At 39.5% G+C, this 20,516-nt stretch overlaps 1 protein-coding gene across 7 annotated transcripts in view; it reads left to right on the top strand.

Annotated features, from left to right (window-relative positions):
* The window catches only part of EPN2 (epsin 2), a 46,797-nt gene that overhangs the window by 9,341 nt on the left and 16,940 nt on the right, over nucleotides 1–20,516 (top strand). For 4 of the 7 annotated variants that reach the window (XM_074840354.1, XM_074840351.1, XM_074840352.1 and 1 more), the window contains exon 2: nucleotides 12,097–12,870. In XM_074840354.1, coding sequence (XP_074696455.1) covers nucleotides 12,276–12,870 — 595 coding nt within the window. In that variant the 5' untranslated portion in view covers nucleotides 12,097–12,275. Of the gene's footprint in view, nucleotides 1–5,870; nucleotides 5,889–12,096; nucleotides 12,871–13,905; nucleotides 14,030–20,516 lie in introns of those variants that run through there. The other 3 variants (XM_074840350.1, XM_074840355.1, XM_074840356.1) reach the window with 3 other exon arrangements.

Here is a 20,516-nt window from a genome sequence, read left to right as displayed (position 1 = left end):
TTATAACTGAAAGTGTAAACAAAAGTGCAGCGTACTTACTATCATTTTAAAACTGCAGTGAAGCAGCAAAGACCAGACTTGGCATACCTGAACAAGGCAAAACAAACAAACTAGTTTCTAATCTACACTTTAAGGATAATTTTGTTTCTTTATATTATTAAGTCTGATTTTTTTTAAAAGAATAAATACCTTTTCCTTTCGCTGTTACGAGAACAATAACTTAATACCATTGTACTCCATACTATGATTTCTTCCCTCCCTTTTTACCCCGTGATGCTTACTCTGCCTGTAGTTCCAGCCACAGGTGTGGGCTTTTTTTGGTAGTTACACTTTCATGTTAGTTCATAATGTATTTTCTCTTAAGAATGACTGATTTTGGTAGTTTTTGGCTTTTCTTATGTTTTGAACTTTTGACCGATAGGAAGACTTCTTGCTGGAGGAAGATGAGGTACCTCCATAGCTTTGTAAATAGATAACAAAGAAAAAAAAAATCGGAGTCAAGTCTGTGGCACTGTTACAGTGTGTGGGTTTTTGTTGTTTTTGTTTTTTTTTTTTTTCTTTGCAAATTGAAAACTCAGTGCAAGACTTAACATATTTGACCTGGACATTAACAAGCAAGGAAAAGCCAGGTCCTTATTGTCATTTGCAGAAAAATGAGCAAGGAGAGCTTCTTGCAAGTGTGCAGGTGGCTTGGCTAAGGAAGATGATGTCCAGAGGGGAGCAACATCAGAGATTATTTGGTCGGCATGCAGATACTGGTGTGTAGAGACACCACCAACCTCATCAAGAGGGATAACAAAATTGAGGGTGATCTTAATACATTCATTTTTCCTCCTTCAGGAAGGTGGTTGCTGACAGGGTAAGGCGGGTTGTTTGAGCTCTTCTTGCAGCAAATGTAGTTACTAAATGATTCAGCATGCTACTGTACCCACGCATTTTAGCAATATTGATGAATTCATTACCCTTCTGTTAGCTGGTGGATGTTAATGGGCTAGAATTTCTTCTGTGCATTTGGACTAGATGGAATGCTCTTGAAAAAAAATTAGAAAATGGAGTGGGTGAGGTTTTAAGTCACTTTCTTATTCTGTTTATAAATCTGAAGAGAGAGAATGGTTTTAATGACTTGCATTAAAACAGTGGTTAAAAGAATGCTCAACAGTGCAGGGATACCAGGCAGCTATAGGAGGTACAGATAGTAGTAGTACTACACGAGGGATTTACTTGCATCTCTTTTTTTTACATGTCCCAAGCTATAATCAGCTGCTTCAGAAATACCAGTGGCTTGAGTGTTGGATTACACATGGTCGTATTGTCTTCTACATGCAGACTCCTTACAGGATGTATATGGAGCCCTGAGGACATGTACAGAGTTGCTGGTTGCAGAGTATCAAAGCTGAGAGGGTATAACATGTTCTCTGCAAGAGCCGACTGGAAGAAAATGACCTTTGATAATGGAACAGGCACAGATGCTTTTGAGTAACAAGTCTTTGTCATCCTCTTTGCGAAGAGCAAGCTAACCTCCCACTCAAATAATTTTCCGTCTGAATATCCAGAATAGATAAGAGGGTAGGTAGAATATTACTGCTGAAGGATAGATTTGGAAAACTTCAGGAATTGTTACAATGACAGCTGAAAATTTCTGTGTATCTGCATGGGAGAATGTAGGATTCACTGGTATCTTCAAGCCTTTTTTTTTTTTTTCCTAATTCCACAGAAATCAACAAAATAATAATAAAGCAAAATAATAACAAATCTTTGCATTTGTGAATAGGAGTGATTCTTATTAGTGCCTGAATGAAGGAATTGGAAAGTTTTAAGTAGCGTAATAAGGAAAAATCCTTTTATCAAATGTGCTGATTTTTTTGTTTGGTCTTTTAGTGATTCACTTCCATCAAAGATGAACTTAAGAATATAGCTCAAAATCAGGAACTGAAGTAGACCAAAGTGACTAGCAGTATTTTTGAGTGCTGCTTCATTCAAGCATAACCCAGTCTAAATCCAGGCTGCTGGTGGCAGGGTTATTGTGCAGCCAGAGGAGAGGGCACATACTTTCTGCCCAACAGAGCTCCTTTGGGTGGAATTGCTTTTCCTGCCAAGGTGGTGAGGCTAGGTACGTTAGACAGCTCTGTTAGGGAGAGGGAAAGAGGTAGGGTTGTTCGGAAAAGATTTTGGAAACTGTGGGTAGTAAAAGGCAATTTCCCAGAAAATGCACCGTTTCCAGTTTTTGCCCTGCTATCTGCTGAAAGCAAGCCCCAAATCTAAACCATCATCTTTACCAGCAATTTGAGCTTTCAAGGTGCAGCTTTACATTTTGCCCTGTAAAATGTAACTGTAGATTGCTGCTGAAATGAATGTTACTTTCCTTATTTGCGGTGTACTTTAAAGTAATTAGAGTGACCTTGGGACTAATTGGTTTGGTGACCTGATCTGTCAGAAACCCCAGCTATCCATCTCCCCCTCACCTCCCCTGGTTTGTCAGATCAGCTCGCTGAACCGATTCTATCTCGAGATCTGGCGGGTGATGGCAGAGCAGGTAGGAGCAGGACGCTGCCTTCAGTAGCAGCTCTCAGCCAGCTGAGAATAAAGTGTAATGTGAAGCCACATCCTCAGTTCTTCTCTGAGCCTGACTGCTGAATGGTAAAAGCTAGTGCAACCCCCCTGTTTTTTGGCCAAAATGTTCCTCCAGACGGGTGCATAGAGGATTTTAGGATATATGTTTACTGCTTTATAATTTTATAGCAACTTAATTAGTCATGAGCATACAGCTGCATGTAGCTTAATTTCTGAGGGTTAAAGTAACCTTACATTAATTTTTACCAGTTATGATAGTTGAATTAAGAGCACATGTTGACTTTTCAAGATGAGTGTGCAACTGTGGTGGCTATAAGTGATGGCACTTGAAGTTTTATGCCTTGAATGGGCATTGATGGACATAGGTGGGACAATAAATCGGTCTCCCTTTTCTTTACAGGCTTCTAGTTTGTGGTAGCAGCCAGTACACTTAATTTAAACTGAAGAAAATAGTAGTGTTTTGGATGCATGGACAGATACAGCTTTGCAGACCTTGCACTGTTCCTTGAACAATACTTTTCATTAGAAAATCACGTCATAAAGTAAAATTATTAATTAGTCTTTCAGCTTCTACCAGTAGTAACATGGGGAGTTAAACTTTTTTTTCCCCCCTAATCTTTGTCATGATGAGCATTTGCCTTTGGCCTACTGAATTTATTAATGTGGTTTCATGTCTGTGGTGTGTAGGTGGATAGGAGAAACTGCACATGGTCACGTCTGCTTCATGATAATAAAGTGCAAACTGAATTTAGTTAATGGAATCATTAGGTAATTGTAAGTAGCAGGTACCTTCCCAAAATATCAAGTCTTATGCTTCAGCACAGATATATATGAATATAGTAGTTCTTGTCACCTTTTAATTTTAAAAATTGCAATTGTATAAGAAAACACTGCAGCTTAAGAATATAGCTAACATTTTGTGGTCTTGTAACTTTTAGGTTGTATTATTTACAGTTCCTCCTGTGTTCAAGCTGATCTGTCAGGGCCCTGAGCTGTTGGGAGAGGAGATACAATGGCTTCCCTTTGGCAGGTGCCTGTCACCCAGTAAGCAGCCTAAGTGACAAGGCTGGACTTTTCTAATTAGTAATAGATTCTAAGACACATCCTCTGGCAGGAATATCAGGTATATTCCTCCTTTCCGAAATGAAAATATGGAAGGAGAGAAATGTCTTCCGCTGCCTTTAATTTAATTGTAAATGCTACTCAAATATACCCGGTACACTGGATTTATTTCAGATTGTTACCTTTTTGTTAAGGCACACATTGGGTGTTTGTGGTTTGTTTTTTTTTTTTTTTTCTTACTCTGTTTGTGAGAATAAAAGACAAAGTGCTTTCATTCAAGTAGGTAGTCCCCAGAGAAGAAATTCCTTTTGAGAGTTTGGGTAGGTATTTTCACTTCCATGTTGGATTAATTTGCATTTAGAATTTCTGGTTCAGTGCGTAATGGCTTGACCTTACGCCGTTTTGTAATTCTGAATACTCTGTTATTCATTACACACCCGGTACTTGCTGTATTACTAGTGAAAAATAAACAGATCTGCCGTGTAAAATGCAGGTAATACTGTCAATGACACTTGACCCAGCCATAGAAGGAGGAATGTGTTATTTTTAAAGAGATGCTGTCAAAGCTTGTAATCCTAAAATTAGATCTCCAGTGTAGGTTGGATTTGGGTCGTTTGCGGTGATCTGCATGGCTCTTACACAGGCTGTCCCCTTTCGCAGCACTTCAGAGCATATTTGCAGCTGCTTCCCACACTGTCAATAATTCCAGCTGCCTTACAGGCTGCAAAGTCAAATGTAACTGAATGTCAGAGCACCAGTGACTCTGGCTTGGTGGGTCCCTGAAGTAAAGTGGCCACGTAGTGCTGCTGTGTAGGCTGCAAGATGAAAGTTAGATTTCTGCTCCTTGCCACCCCCCCCCTTTCTGTAGACTTTGTGAGTAACGAGATAAGCTTTTCATTGAGCTCAAATCCTGCCCTGGTAATTTAAGTAGACATGTGGTAAGAAAAGGTGTTACAGAGAAAACTTAAACAAATTTGTGGCTCTAAATCTGTTTTACGGCTAAATGGCCATACAAGCTGGAGTTAGTTTTTCCTCTGCGAGTCTGAGGCATGACTGTAAAATCAGTGTAGAAGCTAACCTTGGGTTCATGAATATGCATAAATTTGAAGGAGAATTATCTTTCAGCATTAACTCTTTAAATAAAGAAATAATTTGGCCACCTGCTGCCTGTGAAAGCTGACCTTGTTCTCTCATTTGTAAAAGAGAGTGGAAAGCTTCCAAAACTTTTAATTTTGAACCATTTCCTCTTCTCAGAAATTACACTGAGGAGACAAGCATTTAAGCTGTGAAAAATGGAAATTAAACCTTTCTTCTGGAGTTAACCCTGTTCTTCAAACCATTTGCCGATGTGTATTTGTAACTCATTTCCTAAATAATTTTGAAGGTTGAGGAAGGCCATTGATGGTAATTTCAGTGTCTTCATTTTACTGTTTTACTCACATGAATTGCTGTTTTCTCTGCCCTACAATACCAAGAGAGAGCTAATAAGTGTGCTACTTGTTGGCTTTTATGTATAGTGCCAAGCTTCTTCGCTTCTCTTAGTACTCTTCTCCAAGTGACCACAACGTACAGTTGCCCCTCTTCCTGTTTGGTTTTGGGAACAATGTTTGTATTGCAGTAGGATATTATACTGTAGGCAATATAATGATATCCTCTGCTCATCCAGTTGTTCTGTAAGAATTATTTATGAATGGGGGGAAAAAAATGTGAAAGAGAATAAGTTTGAAAATTTCTCTAGCAGTGTTGGATATAAGAAAAATATCATTTGTTCCGGATTGTTATATTCCTGAATTTTAAATAAAGGTTTGTGCTCCGTTTTTTTGTCAAAGATTTCTGGTTCCTGCCTGTGGAAAACAAGAATTTCTAAAAGCACACTGCGCTTGGATTTGTACACTTAATGAGCTACCACAAGAAAACTAGGATGTGAATTTACAGTTTCAGACAATGGGAATCCTTTTTCTTTGCTATAAATAGAAGCTGATTTATTGTTAGGATTGGGGTTGTGTTTGCGTGTGTGCTTTTTGCTCTGTGCAGGTGTGGTGTCCGTGTCTGTCTGTCTGGGGGAACTTCTTCCTTAGTCAGCATCTGGCAACGCTTTCCTCTTAGCCTCATTCTTTGCAGACTGGCTGTCCAGGCCCTGGGTTCTCCAATTTATCCTGGAATACAGGTCCCTGAGGATCGCCTGCCTCTGTCATTCCACCCTGATAGCAAGGAGAGCAGATCTCTAGCTGTTTGTGTGTATTCACAGCTTAGAGGTAAGGCACACGCTTTGGCTTTATAACATGTTGGAACTTCTCCTGGCAGCTGCCTCAGCACATCTTGGGCAGGAGAGGCTCTTGGTGGCTCTTTTAAGGCTTTATATTCACTTAGGTTCCTTTGAAATTATAGTGGGATGCAAATATGTCAGCTGGTGCTGTTCAGATCCCTTGATACTGAGGATGGGCTTTCATAATACAGAGCCGCTCAGCAGCGTGGCTGGCCTGCGATGGCCCGTAGCCCACCAGTGCTCCCACTGTTGCGGTGTTTTGGTCTCTTGGTTGCCACGTAGCTGTTGAGGACTGTCCTGTGACCTGAATAAAGAAACCTGCTTGAGCTGTAGGATTGTATTGTCTAGTGATGACCAGAAAAATATCTTTCTGTAATTGCAGTATGAATCTTTGGATGAAAACTCATAGTTATCTTTTCGTGTAGTTCATGAAAGGGGTGATATTTTTATGTAAATTAAGGTGTCTGTAGAGACTGCCTCGAGATCACAGAATGACTGGATTAATAACTGTTTTCAAAAATTCACTTTTTATACGTTACATTAAATGTCTAATACATGTTGTCTATAATACTGTTAATTAAAATTTTATGCAAATTTCTGGTGAACTTCTTATGTTTAGTGTTAATTTTCACACTTTTTATGGCCCACTTGGTATTAAAGGCTTTTCCATATATTTCCAGTCAATACTTAGCTGAACTATGTATATATTTACCTTCAGGCTTGTTAACAAAGAGCATTTTATCAGTGCAGACAAACCCTGGCTTGAGTTTTACATTCCAGAGATCTGAATGGATTCTGCTGAAAGCCTGTATATAGGTGGATTTATATGGCTGTTTCTTTGAACTAAGTTTATTAAGGACTTTGTGGCTTGGCCTCATTTCTGTGTTAGTCTTAGCAAATTAAAGATAGTTTCCTCCTGTAGATTTCATTTACTGAATTTAATCTCTTGTGAGAGAGAACTGTTGAGTTCAGTCAAGAATTCCTCCTGTCTGCACATTGTATATAGAAAAGCACCATGTGAATTCATTGGGGTTATTTGTGTCATGAAACTATTGGAATAGGAAAAAGGAAATGGGGCATTCCCCTCCAGGTTACCCTTGATAGCCCAGGTGAGCTTCACCTTCTTGTATCTTTCCTTTTCTACCTATTTAAAGGTGACAAGCTACTTATAAAACAGAGAAGATGGCTAGTAGGGCCAAGGAAGAGAAAATGAGGAAGGCTCACCTAAACTGAACAAGACTAACAACTCCCTCTTCCCCTCTGTTTAACCTTTTAAAGAAATCTGTTCAAGCTGATAGCCCTTTTCCTGTTGTTAGCAAGGAATAGCAGCTTTAATCAACTAGTCTTACTTTTTGCTTTCTTTGCAACTGTACTGTTAAAAATGCAAACTCAGATTTTTGCTGAAGTTGCAAGTGCATTGTACTTCCTTGTGGTTTGTTGTGAGAAGTTAATTCACTGAGGACTCTGGGAAAAAAAAAAGTAAACTTTCTATGTAAGTATTTGATCGGAGGTTAGAAATGGTTTCTCACTTTTATGCAGTAGGGATATTTAGCTTTTTGATCTCTTACTCATAAAACAGGCTGTTACGGTGCTCCGAGACCTGTAGTAATCAAGTAAAATGCTTCCTTTGTGTGGTGTGGAAGCAGAGAGTTTGTAAAGCAGATACTGAAAGGTATACAGAGTTCTCAGTGAGCGTTACTGCTACTGCCAAAATACTTATCTTGAATATTGGTACAGCTACATCGTGGGGGGGATAAAAAGTCCATCATCATTCTACTCCAGTCATGCTTTGCGTTTTAATAGAGTAAAATGAAGTTTAGAATAAATTGTCTTCAGTGAGTTAAAAGTAGAACAGGATTAGAAAACATGTCTTTCCATCAAGAAAAGGGAAAATAGATATTAATGTGATTCTCATTAAATGCTTTTGTTTTCATGAATCAAAGATACGAAGGTAAAGAATTGTGCCAGCATTAGTGGATTAATGGTTTTCAAGTCTATTACAGAACAAGTGAAATCTTTTAGTTTTCTGGAAGAGTGAAAAATGCTCATTTCACTTAATTGAATGTGTTCTCTTCTTGAAATGTTTACTTTACATTTGCTTTTCCAGACTTACTCTCTGCTAGTAGCCTTCTTCAGAAGCTTCCCCCTAGCAAAGCTTCCAGGTTGGGGAACGGGGCTGCCATAAACTGGGGCTCCTGCACACGTATGTACTCCAAGCTCACTTGCTTTTGGGGTGTAGCTTTGTTGGTAATTCAGCTAATAAATCCTAAGCATGTCCCAAATGCAGAATTCTCTCCAAACCATTTCTGCACTTGGTGAGGCTGTAATTTTTATTCTGCTTCTTGCCCATGCTTTACAGCAAAACCATGAATATTTTTGCTTCATTTAGCTACAGCCTGTCTGGAGAGCACAGCAGGGCTTTGGGTCCTGCTGTTGTTCGTTTGGTTTCTTCTCTGAAACCAGGTGCACAGGTTCATAGTGCATCTGGTGTAGTTGGGCAGTAATGAAGTCTCTTCACTTTCTGCTGCTGTTTTTCAGAGCTTGACAGCTTTATGTTGTGTTTAATCAACTCCTTCGAAAAGTGAGGCCAGGATTGGATTGTTTTTATTCTTCTCACAGTCTGCCTTGCAGCAGAGCTTGTGACTGTGTCGCTGTGCAGCCTGGTCACTTCACTGATGTGACAGAAAACAAACCAGCCCTAAAAAGCAAATTTTCTATGAGACCTTAAGTTGATTAGTTTTACTGTGCTGTTGTGTCATTGCTAGATTTGATGCAAGAGAGAGAAGAAGCAGTTGGAGGGTTGGGAGGCCACTGGGTTTGGTGCTGGCTAACAATTAGCTTGGGATAGCATGTGAAATTGCACCCTGATTGTCCGTGTGCCTGCTTATGTTCTGATTATGATTCACTCTTCAGGTATTTATTTCATTGGCCAAACTTGGTGGTGTTTAGGACTAGTAGGTGTTCCCATGTATTGTAAAATTTACCTCTGCAAATATCGCGTGTGGTGTTAAAGTCATTTTTTTCAAAAGCTTGTGAAGTTGTAACAAGTAATAAAACAAACTGCTCTTTTTCTTTAGTTGGGGAGGTACACATAGGTGAGGCATTTGCTTGTACAGTGTACTTTTAAAAATATTTTGGTCAGGCCTCTCGTCCCTGGCCTTTAAAGAAACGAAACTCTCATAAGACAAGAATGTTTTTCATAGATTTACAGCGGGTTAAAAGACAGGAAACGGGGTTAGGAGTAAATGGTTGGGTCTCACAGTGAGGGGTTATTCCCAAAGATCAGTGCTCTTGCAAATACTCCCTCTTCCAGATCGTTTCTAGATAATAAGGTGGCTAAAGTGAACCAAATTAGTCAAATTTGAAATGAATCTTGAAGGGAGAAAGATTGAGATCTGCTGAGTGATAAAATGGCAGATGAAATAGCCTCAGTGCGTTTGCATAGGGAGAAGAAAGGACCCTGGTTTCATGTGCACAACTACCAAAAGGCAAATAGACTTTTAAAAAGTATTTGATGAAGAATGGGAAATCTAAGCAGTAAATGACTGTGTTGCGATAATAACTTTTGTTACTGCCAAATCTGAAATGTAGAGTGCTTGGAACTGCGTATGTCTCAAGAAATGGAAGTGTACTCAGTGCACAGAAAGACATCAGGGATGATCGGAGATTGGGAGCAGCTTCTAAATAGAGGGCTTGAATTTCAGGAGATCCTCAGTTCAGGAGGAGATGGCCAATGTCTGTAAAATCGTGACTGAGGTAAAGAAGCTGGTGTTGACTTATTCTTTCTTAAAAAGCATGCCCCCTGTCTACAGCTTGGCAAATAAATGCCCAAGTTTAAGCTGAAGTACTTGTTTGTGTAGTGTGGTCACTGCACTGCTCTTGCGTGCTTGCTGAGGGTGAAATGGGAAATACAAGTGGCTTCAGAAAAGGGGTTGGTAGAGACACAGTGTGCCCCTTGCTCCACTGCAGGATGCATCTATGGTGCCTAAGCTGCTGATAATATAAGGCAAGGGAATATATATGTTCTTTTCTCGTACCCGTTATGTGAGGATTTGTGTCTGAGGATGTTGGGCTTGGTGGACTTTTTATCCAGCTGGTTTAGAAGGTTTCATACTTCTCATGTTTTTGATTTTTCATGTTATTTACTGCTTTTCTGTGTGGGTGACAAGCTCAGTCCTCATGGTGGGTTTGCAATCTTCTGATCTGGGATCCATATTATCAGTATAGTTCTGTTCATGATTAGGCTGGCACTTGTAACCTCTGCTGGCTTCAGTTTTACCAGCTAAAGAACTTACTGCCTGCAGCCTGCTCTTAGTTGTTTGTGATCATCTTTCTACCAGATGCTGCCACCTCCTTGGATAACTTGTTTCAGCTTTGTTGGTGAACTTGCCTTAATCCATTATTGACAAAAAGAAATGGTTTAGGTTAAGTAAGATGTGTGTGTGTGTGTTGTGGTGGTGGTTCTTTGTTTTGCTTCGTTTTGTTTTGTTTTTTTTTTTTTTAATGGGTGCCTCACCATTTGAGAGCAATGCATTAGAGAGTGATCACAAGGGCAGGTGAGCCAACAGGTTTGGACACTTAAATTCTGGAGTGAAGCAGCAATCATGAGCACCTGGGAATGTTTATATAGGATCAGCCTTTTCAAATTCTGGGTTTATAATGCAGAAACCTGTAAATGGCCTGGGAGAAGAGATGCCCCTTTTTATTCCTGTTGCAACTAGTTATCTGACAAAAGATCAACATTCTCCTACAGCTGGTTTTAAATACTGGGGAGAACACCAGGATGATTGCAGTTTACCTGAAGTTTAGTGTTGATCTCATTTAATTTTCCATGATGTCATAATAGTTTTTTATTCTGCCAAACCTTTAGTGTAACAAGATAAAATACCAGTAACTCAGTGGACCCGTTCTGTGGTAGTTTAACTTGCCCAGAATGGTTTTCTAGGAAGGGCATATGCCTTTATGCTAAGAAAGTCATAGAGCTGCGTGCTGTCCAAGTTGACACTTAATTCTGCTTTCATTCTAAATGGCACTGTAGTAATTTGAAGAATGATAACTATGTTAGGCTTGACATCTGTGCTTTACTTCTCTCCAGTGTCTTTTGTAAGTGATGCTGTTGCTTCTTCGGAGTGTTTGGAGAAACATTATTAGAGGACATCTTGAATGTGCAATCTCTATTAATGTGGCAAGTTCCGTTACAGAATCAGTGCTTAGTGTTCATGCAACTGGTGAATATCAAAGACTATTTTGTGTTAATGTAATAGCAAAATCTGCCAGTTCACTCAAGTAATGTATTCTAAAGCTTAATAGGCCTCTGTTTACTTGAAACAGTGACCTTAAATAAATAACTGAAACAGCTTTCCAGCTCTAGAGCTTGTCCTTGGGTTTTCTTGCCAGTCATTTTGCTTTTACAATTCCATTTTCATATAATTAAAAATTCTTCAGTGCTTTGTGAAAGGCACACAGAGCTGAAACTGTGGATCTGGTGGGTGTTGTCAAATGCACAAAGTAAATGCATTTGGAAAAAAAAAATTCCCCTCTAATCTGCTTAACAATAAAGGTCACCTTGAGTTGGAGTGCATAGTCCTGGTGCTCAGTTCTCTTCCTGAGGCCTCAACGGAATGCAGAGCACTGTTCAAGATCTCTGCTCTGAAATTGAGTGTGCTTTAAACTTACCTGAGGTTTCAGAAATAGCTTGGTTGATTTTTAGGAAGTTTGCCTATTCTCTCAGTACGCTGATTCCTACAGCAATGGTAGCAGGCTGCAGTTGTCAACTCTTAGAGGGAAGCTAATGGCTGCTAAGTGTGGAATTTCTTATGTTTCAGCTCGGCTCTGCAAGCTAGCATTGTAATTTCTGTAATTAAAAATTCTAGATAGGTCTTACCTTGTTGGAAACTAAATCCGTAAGTCGTTTCTTGGACTTTGTTCCTGTTTTGTTTTTAAAATTTTGCATTTGCATCAACATGGATATCTTCTTGCTTTTGCCGTGTTCAGCAGTTCAGGTTTTTAATCTTCAATGTTTAATATTGCTTGTGAGAAGAGCAAGTTGTTTTCAAAGTCCGATGCCCTGAAGAAATTCAGGGACAAAATTCATGAGTTAACTCTAGAAAAATTTCTCGAAAGTGTATGTAGATTGCTTTCCATGAAGGAATAATTAAAGACACAACTGACGTGCTTTGTTTTCTTTCCTTACTCAGGTCATGATTTTCATTTTCTCGTGTCATTCTCTTGAAGAGAGGAAATGATTGTAGTGGAACGCGTTACAAATAAGCCACTGATACGGAGCCTTCGCAGTTCAGAAACGTTCATAGAAGAGCAAATATAGCCCTTTTTTGTTTGTGTTCTGGAATCTGTCTTGTTAAAAAGGGAAATAAAAATGACGACTTCGTCTATTAGACGGCAGATGAAGAACATTGTGAACAATTATTCAGAGGCCGAAATAAAAGTTCGAGAAGCGACCTCAAATGACCCCTGGGGTCCCTCCAGTTCATTAATGACTGAAATAGCAGATCTGACTTACAATGTTGTGGCCTTTTCTGAAATTATGAGCATGATCTGGAAACGACTGAATGACCATGGCAAGAACTGGCGACACGTATACAAGGCCCTTACTCTGTTAGATTACCTGATTAAAACTGGTTCTGAGAGAGTGGCGCAGCAGTGTAAAGAGAATATTTTTGCTATCCAGACGTTGAAAGATTTTCAGTATATTGATCGAGACGGTAAAGACCAGGGCATCAATGTGAGGGAGAAATCCAAGCAGCTGGTGTCTCTTCTGAAGGATGATGAGCGACTCAAGACAGAGAGGGCCCAAGCCCTGAAGACCAAAGAACGCATGGCTCAGGTGGCCACTGGAGTGGGCAGTAATCAGATCACCTTCGGCCGAGGCTCCAGTCAGCCAAACCTATCCACCAGCTACTCGGAGCAAGAATATGGAAAGTCTGGAGGATCCCCAGCATCCTACCATGGCTGTAAGTACAAGCAAACACACATAGAAGAAGTTCTCTTCCTTTTCTTTTGAGAGATTTTGTATTCTGATTTGCTGTTAGACGGGAGAGTAAACGGTGCCTGCTAGGAGAATTAATACTCTGACTGCAACGGCTGCATCTTTGTAGGCCTGCTCCGACGCACTAATGTCTCTTCGAATGGCTGGTTAAATGCTTGTTTTGGAGAGGATGTCTGTACTGACGTAAATCAATTTTAAAAGCAGTTGTTTACTGTCGATTCCCAAAGGTAGCATTGTCAAGCTGCTTTTGTGAACATGTTCCAACGTTTGATGTGATGGGGCCCCCAACCTCAGTAGGGAGATTGTGAATGTGGGTGGGTTTTTTTTGTTTCTAGTTTTAAAAGGAGTACTCAAAAATTTGTTGTGTTGAGTTCTTTTTGTTAAGTATAATTCAGGAAAAAATTAGAAATGCAGAATATTTCCTGCATCAGTTTGCTACTTTCTTTATGTTGCTGCTATTTCACTTTGGGAAGAGTATTAGTATTTCATTTCCTTTTTTGCTTGCTCAGCAGTTCTTAGAGTAGTAATGCTTTGAATGTGTCTATGTTTAAATATTTATACTATCAGCATTTGGTATGCAAGTATCAGTACTAAATACTGTATTTCATTCTTAAAAAAATAATACAATGGTGTGGGAAGAATGGATTCTTTATACCACTGCTTGGGGGAACTCCCTGTCATGTTAGGAAGAGGCCTGATTTGGCACTAAATCCTTCTTACTATAAGTAATGATCTGATGAAAGCTGCTTTGGCTGGAATGTCAGTGGTTGTGGTCTAATTCTGAAGGAAAATCTTTTCTTTAAATGAATGCGTATAGTGTGTGGAGGACTGTAACTGAGCCAGTGTGATGAATCGATTGAGCACCAGTTTTAAGAATCTTAAGTTTGTCATGTCCTGTGTCCCAAAGCGCTTCTCAAATTATAAATACGTGAATGTTGTCAGTACCCTGACATGTACAGACATTTTCTGTGGAAGGCAGTAGGAGGTAGCAGGACAAATCAAGCTAGGATGAAGAAAATCTCTGTCCATTTAAAGCTATGGAAAAGAGCAGGAAAAAATATTTTTTTTGAAAGGAAATATTTTTAGGATGCAGGGTTCAAAAAGCAGTGGATGAAGGTTTCCAGGTATGAGAATTTTTATCTTGTCTCTTAATTAGCAGTGGACTAACAAACATCATAGTTTTCCTCTTAATAACCATACTTGAGCACTGATTCAGTGTGAATTTTTAAAGAACAACCTGTATATTGCTATCACAACAATAACAGTTTTTCTTTTGAGGTCTGTAGATCTCTGTCAACTACAACAAGAATTCTTAATTTAGGAGATAGCTTGAAATGTTGTTTTTAACTGATGCTCATGGACTGAAATAATAGTCACTAAGGTATGCTGAGCACACCTTTGGTTTGTTCCACAGGGTTATTTCTTCACCAGCTCTTAACTTTAATTAGTGCATGTAACTATTGTTTGTCATGTTAAATGCTACCAGAGGCTTCAAACTATTCCTCACAGCAAGGGTTGAGCAATGCAGGGTGTGTTTCTGAATTGTTGTTCCTTGGACACTTTTAAGAATTTTGATGGGGGACCAGATGTCAAGGAGCGAGTCTGTTTATTCTTTCAGTACAAAGTGTTGATTTATGGGATACTCTGATTTGTCTGTGTATGACTTTGCTGTATATCTCTATTTGCAGGATTGCTTTTGAGGTAATGATTTCTTAATCTTTTTTTTCCTCCCCCCTAAGGATGTACCTAAGAAGCTTTAGAAATCTCAGGCTTTTTTTTTTTTTTTTCTTTAGGTTCTTCCTCTGTTGTAGACTCTCCTGGACTTAATTATCTCTCAGCAAAAATACAGATGATTGTTAGTTTTTCTGATCTGTATCTTTCGAAGTTTTAATATGTTTCTTGTATGGTTTAATTGAGTATAGCAAAGCAAACCAGCACCTTACCAAACAGCTGTGCTAAGTGCTTCCAATAGTGGAAAACTTCGTGTGGAGCTTTGTCCTTTATCCTAGGAAATGAGGAAGGAGTTTCATCAAAATCCAGACATTTAATCTGTTACATAAACGTAGGGCTATTCTTGTGCTTTCTAAATTTAATAGAAAAGATGCTTTTCATTATTTAAAGTGAAAGAGATTGTACCAATCATGTTTTCTCTCATTCTATAACGATACCCTTCTTTTGTTCTGAAAATACAGATTCAGTACAGTATGTAAAAGGAATTAAGTTTTACTTAGCTCCTGGGAAATACTCTTCTTACAACAGTTTTAAGATGCGGTTGCTGTACTGTATATTCTGGTAGAATTGTCTTTCATTCCTTTGAGCCTTTGAAGAGGAGATCAGAGGCATTTAGATTTGCAAACTATAGCATGAGATTTGCTTATTAAAAATGTATATCCACCCTCTTTGCTAAATACTTAGCATGTCTTGTTAACATTCAAATATAAATAAATTTTGGGAGAGTGTAACAGCCTTTTTACCAACGTAGCTAAATGAAATGTTTCACCTCTCAGTGTTTTGGTATTAGCGTGTTTTACTTCTGTTCCTTGCTAGATGTGATGGGTGGGGATTGCAGATTTTGAGAATGCGTTCCTCTTACTTGAAAAGATGGTATTTGGCTATAAAATCTCCTCAATTTTGATACTTTCTTGCAGAAGAAAAGAAGCCTGAGCTGGCTGAAAGAGCTTAATATAATAGTTTCTCCAGCACAGATCACTAGGGGAACAAGTAACTTGCAGTGGATAATGTGTCTGGATTGTGTGTGAGGGATCTCTTCCCCCTTCTGTCAGTTACTGAAAGTGCAATATCGGAAAAGTCAGTGGACCTTTTTTGTTCCGTTTCTTCAGAATGTTGAATTAGCTGCAGTGTGCAACACTGGCTGTAAACACTGCAATGCTCAAACTACCGCTCTTTAGCTTCTTAAGCATCTGTGTAGGCTTGTATCTGACAGTGCCTGTAAGAATTGGGTTTTGTATTTGAGGCTGAGCCAGAAAGATTTTTGTTGTAGAGTTGCTGGTCTTTGTGTCCCAAGTTTATCCTTTATGACAAAATAAAAGAAGTATCGATAGCCTGTATAGTGTGAGAGAATTCAGGATGGAAAAGGATCTCTTGACTGATGTACCATCATCCCTCACTGCTGCAGGCACAACACAAGGGCAAATAAGGATGTTTTCCCCATTTCCTTGCAGATATTTTCATCTCATCTCTAACAGTCCTTCAGAAACTGTGGGAAGTGAAATGGTGAAGCATGACAGTTTTTAATAAAATCCTTTTCCCCAAAGCTTTGCCTTAATGACTTTGTTGGCCCTGAAGATCTCTGTGCTGTAAAGCTTGTATAATTCTAGGGAGTACATTATGGCATGTGAATATTACTGACTGTTGATGCAAACATTTGTAAAAGTATGTTTTTGCTATCTAATCTCATAATCTGTAAATGGAAGCCAGGAGAGATACTGTAAAGCTAAAAGCAAAAATAAAGCTCCTCCCAACCTCCATCTTGTCAACAGTTTCTGACATACTGAGGACAATTGGCTATCTTCCAGCTTTAAGCCAGGGGCAATTAATGTTCAGATTAGGAGCTATTCAGTATTCCATGACAAAATACCTAAAAGTGTTTGTTTATTTTGGAAAATGTCTAAATTGTATGGAGTTCCATGAACTCTGATATCAGGTTTTATTTCACATTAAGGGAATGTTCTTGCATGGTGCTGAAACTAAACCTACTGGGGAGAGAAAAGAATATAAGGTCAATATTTGAAATCTTTGGGAGCAGTAGTTCCCCACCCCTCATCTGGCTTTTTGTCTAAATATTGCCTTTATGTTAGACGTTAGTCACCCAGTTTTGAAAACTTCAGCCTCTTGTTCCTAGCCTTGTTTCGTCTACAGCTGCCAGTGACCACTTAAATAGGAGTCTGGATGTACAGCTGCACGTGGGAAAATAGGGTGTTCTTAATATAGACCTCTTAAATCTGAACTGTGATGCTGTTTCAAGCCTGGGAGTGCATTTGTTAGAGTTTACTGGTCTTGATAAAGTCCTTCATCTAGTAACTATAAAGTCTTTCATCTAGTAACTATGTTTTTAAAGTATTCTTTCAGCAGGGGCTGACACAGGGATATTACTCTGTGGTTACACTGGAGTTGTCAGCGTGGCAGAAGCGTAACCCACAGTCACTGCTGTGTGGCAGACTGGTCAGAGTACCTGCAAAACGCTGTGCTCGAGCACCTCAGGCCTGCAGAAGCTCTTAGGAGACGGGGCAGGAGCGTAGGGACTTGGATTACCTTGTTCTTTCTCAGCTGTCTTGGGAGGAGGTTAGTGGTGTAGCCTTTAGCAGACCTACCCAGATTGTCCCAGCTGAGTTGTGGCTGCTGAGGAGGCAGCGTGGTCTGCTGCAGCTCCTTGCAGCTGAGCTGGTTACAGGAGTCGGAAAAATGATGGAAAAATACTCGACCTGGAGGGAAGTGACTGACAAAGCCAATTCCTTGGCACCCCTGCCTCCAGAAGATAGTGTGTTTGAATTAGTTTCAACTTCGAAGGAACCCTGGAAAGTGCTGGTCCTCTCCCTGTACTGCCTTCATGTTTTAAAACCAAGTTTACTGAAGCCCCGCTTTTTAGAGGTCCAGTGCTATTAGGCCTAAACCAGGACCTGCCTGTGTTATTTTGGGTTGTACATGTCCTTTCCTTTGGCCATCTGCTGCCTTGGATTTGGGTTTGCGCTTAGAAACGTTGGCAGAACCAAGACTGGTGTGTTTTTTAATGTCCTGATTTCATTTACACAAACGCAGCAGAGTAGGGAACAGCGCAACGTGCACAGTGTGACCTGATTTTAGAGGAGCGCTTTGCCTGGAGGTAGGCCGCTTGGCTGAGAACTCGGATTCATTATACATACAGCCCGTCTGATAAAAGATTGGTGAAAGATGGACTGAAAAGGGCTTTTATGGATCTTGTGAAGTGCCAAGTCTGTTAACCTTACCTGTAAAGATTTTTGGGAGCAATTTCCTTTAGCTGAGTTTTAATATTTCCAGTGATTATTCACATTAAGTTGGCTCACTTAAAAACAGTCTTGTGAAGCGTCAGCAAGTTTGTGTTCACTCATGTATTTCAGCTTTGTCTCCCCTTTCGCTTGGAGGAGAAAATAATTCAGAGGAATTACTGATTTGGGTTTAACACCACAAGAAATTCAGAATGCTCCTGTTTTTCAAGGTTTTTTTTATAATCTGTTCTGCATCTTTGCAGGTTGGAATACATCTCTGGCCTTCCATTTTAAGGAATATACGGCATATCATCCAGCAATGAATCTAGATGAGCTGCGTGGATAATTTCTGTAGTTTGAGGTGTTGAAGGAATGTGGTAGACTCCTGTGTTATCTGTCAGATGGCACTTGACAACTTGATTTAATCCTCTCATCATACTTTTATTTTTCTGGTGCTCTAAGTAAAGGCGGGAGATGCCATTGGTGTAACCAGGTTTCTGTAGTTGCAGTAAATTATTTATGACTATTAGGATGAGTGTAGGGATCACCTGAGAGAAAAAGAAATGCTCTTTTATGACAAAAGTCTTAAGCATTTGTTCAGTATTAAATTAATTTTCAAAAGTGCTCTGTCTGCTTCAGTGCAATTAGAAATCATGCAGTAAGGCTGATCAGCTCCACCTTGTCACATTAATAGGTGCTATTAATTCTCTTGTATTTGAAAGATCTCTTTTAATTCCCTATGGAAAGGTGGATTACACAATTCTTTCTAGATTAAGCAGTTTGCACATGCCCTTTCATGATTGGAGAGGTTAGATTGGCTTTTTGAAAGTATCCCATCTTTATTTGGGTAGTCTTTCATTTGAAGACTGATGAATGGGATCTCTGCTTGGTTCCCGAGTGAATTGCTATCAGTTTCTAAGTTCTTACCTTGATATTATTCTAATTTTTCAAGTCAGCCTTGGTTTTGTCTACTTTGTAGGCATACTGATTGAGTGAGGAAGCAGCTTTTGTTTCTGAACAAATGTGACTTAAGAACTGAATTCTGTTCTTAAGAATGCCACCTGCAAATTATAAAGCTCTGGCTTATTTTCCATGGCACTCTGTGCCATCACTTGGTCTAGAGTGACATTAAAAAAACCCCAACAAACAAAACCAACCCAAAAACCAAGCACACACTTCTGAATTAAAATACCCATTCTGATTTTTATGCTGGGCCTGATTTTTTTATCATTAGTGTAGATAATGACTCTGCTTTCTAGCTGTGTACTCTATACACTTTAACTCACTAACTTAACCAAACCTATAGATGGCTTTTAATATAGCCAAAATATAGTAAATTACCAATAGATACGTATGAAAGACGTCACAGCCCGTACTAGAGACAGATGGTGGAGCAGAATCCTGCTTTAGCGATTAACTAAGGTTGGAAATGATTTCCTTGCACTGCAGCTGGAGTCTCGTTGAGAAGACAGCCCCGTGGTGTGGCTCCCTGCAGCAGCAGATACCCACGCAGTTCCTTCGGGGCAGCCTGGGGGGGCCGGGATCTCCAAATTCTCAAAGCAGCAACAAAGCAGGGCTTAGCAGGTCAGAATTGATCTATTGAGTCCCATCTTACATAAACATCTGAGTTAACTGTCATGTGCTGTGGGATAAGAGATTCTTTGTGTGGCAGCGATACTGTTACTAAGGCAATAACCTTTATGCTAGATCCTTGCGACTAAACGTTAGTGCAGGATGAGGCCAACATAGAAGGGCAGTGATAATGCTGTGGGAATTTAGGAGTGAAGTTGCTGGATAAAACATGTCAGATTACTACCAAGAACAGTGTTTTGAATTGCCCTTAATCCTTTTTCAACAAATATGCTGACAGCTATTTAATGTACATGGTTTTATAACCACTGTAGAAGTTAAATGTAAAATAACATTTTTATTAATGTTCTTTAATGTGAGGCCCAAGGAAGAATTTCAAATTGATAATTTTTTCCTTTTTTTTTTTTTTTGTAAAAGGAGCTCTAACTTGCCTTTTAGAGTTACTAAACCCAAGTAGAATGAATTGCTGAAAAGCCTAAAAGTGAAAAGAAATAAGCTATATCTGTGAGACCCCTTATTATCTGTGTTCAGATCCCGGAGCCGCTGAATGCTGGTCTCTGTTGGGAGCTGTGAGGTCATGTAGCTCTCTGCCAAAGCAAGCCTGCCTATGCTGTGCGTGGCTGGGAGGAGAGGACCCGCCATGAGTAGGGTGCAATTCCTGCTTCTTGCAGCTTTTTAGTGCAAAAATGCTGTGTGCTGTTAAAAACTGAAACTGGTGAGCACTTTCAGTAAGTCGTCCTTCGTGTGGAAATGGGAGGAGGATCAACAAAGTTAACTCATTTCACGTCATCTTAAAGCCATTCTACTATGAGCTTCTTAGTTGTTATGGAATGTAGTTTTGTCAGCAGAGATGGAAAAACTCCTGTGCAAAAACTGCAGCAAATCACATTCTTCCCCACAATTGCAGTTAAAGAAATGGAAGACCAGAAGGTACCTGCATGATCATAGTCCAGTTGCCATCTGTTCTCAGGTGACTATGTTGGTGTCCCATTTGTATGCTTATCCAGCTCTGGTTTTAAACCAGTATGACACTCTCCTGTGATTCCTGCTGGAAAGC

This window comes from Strix aluco, chromosome 15 (genome assembly GCF_031877795.1).
Source record: "Strix aluco isolate bStrAlu1 chromosome 15, bStrAlu1.hap1, whole genome shotgun sequence".
NCBI lineage: Eukaryota > Metazoa > Chordata > Aves > Strigiformes > Strigidae > Strix > Strix aluco.
This window is presented reverse-complemented; position numbering and strand designations above follow the sequence as displayed.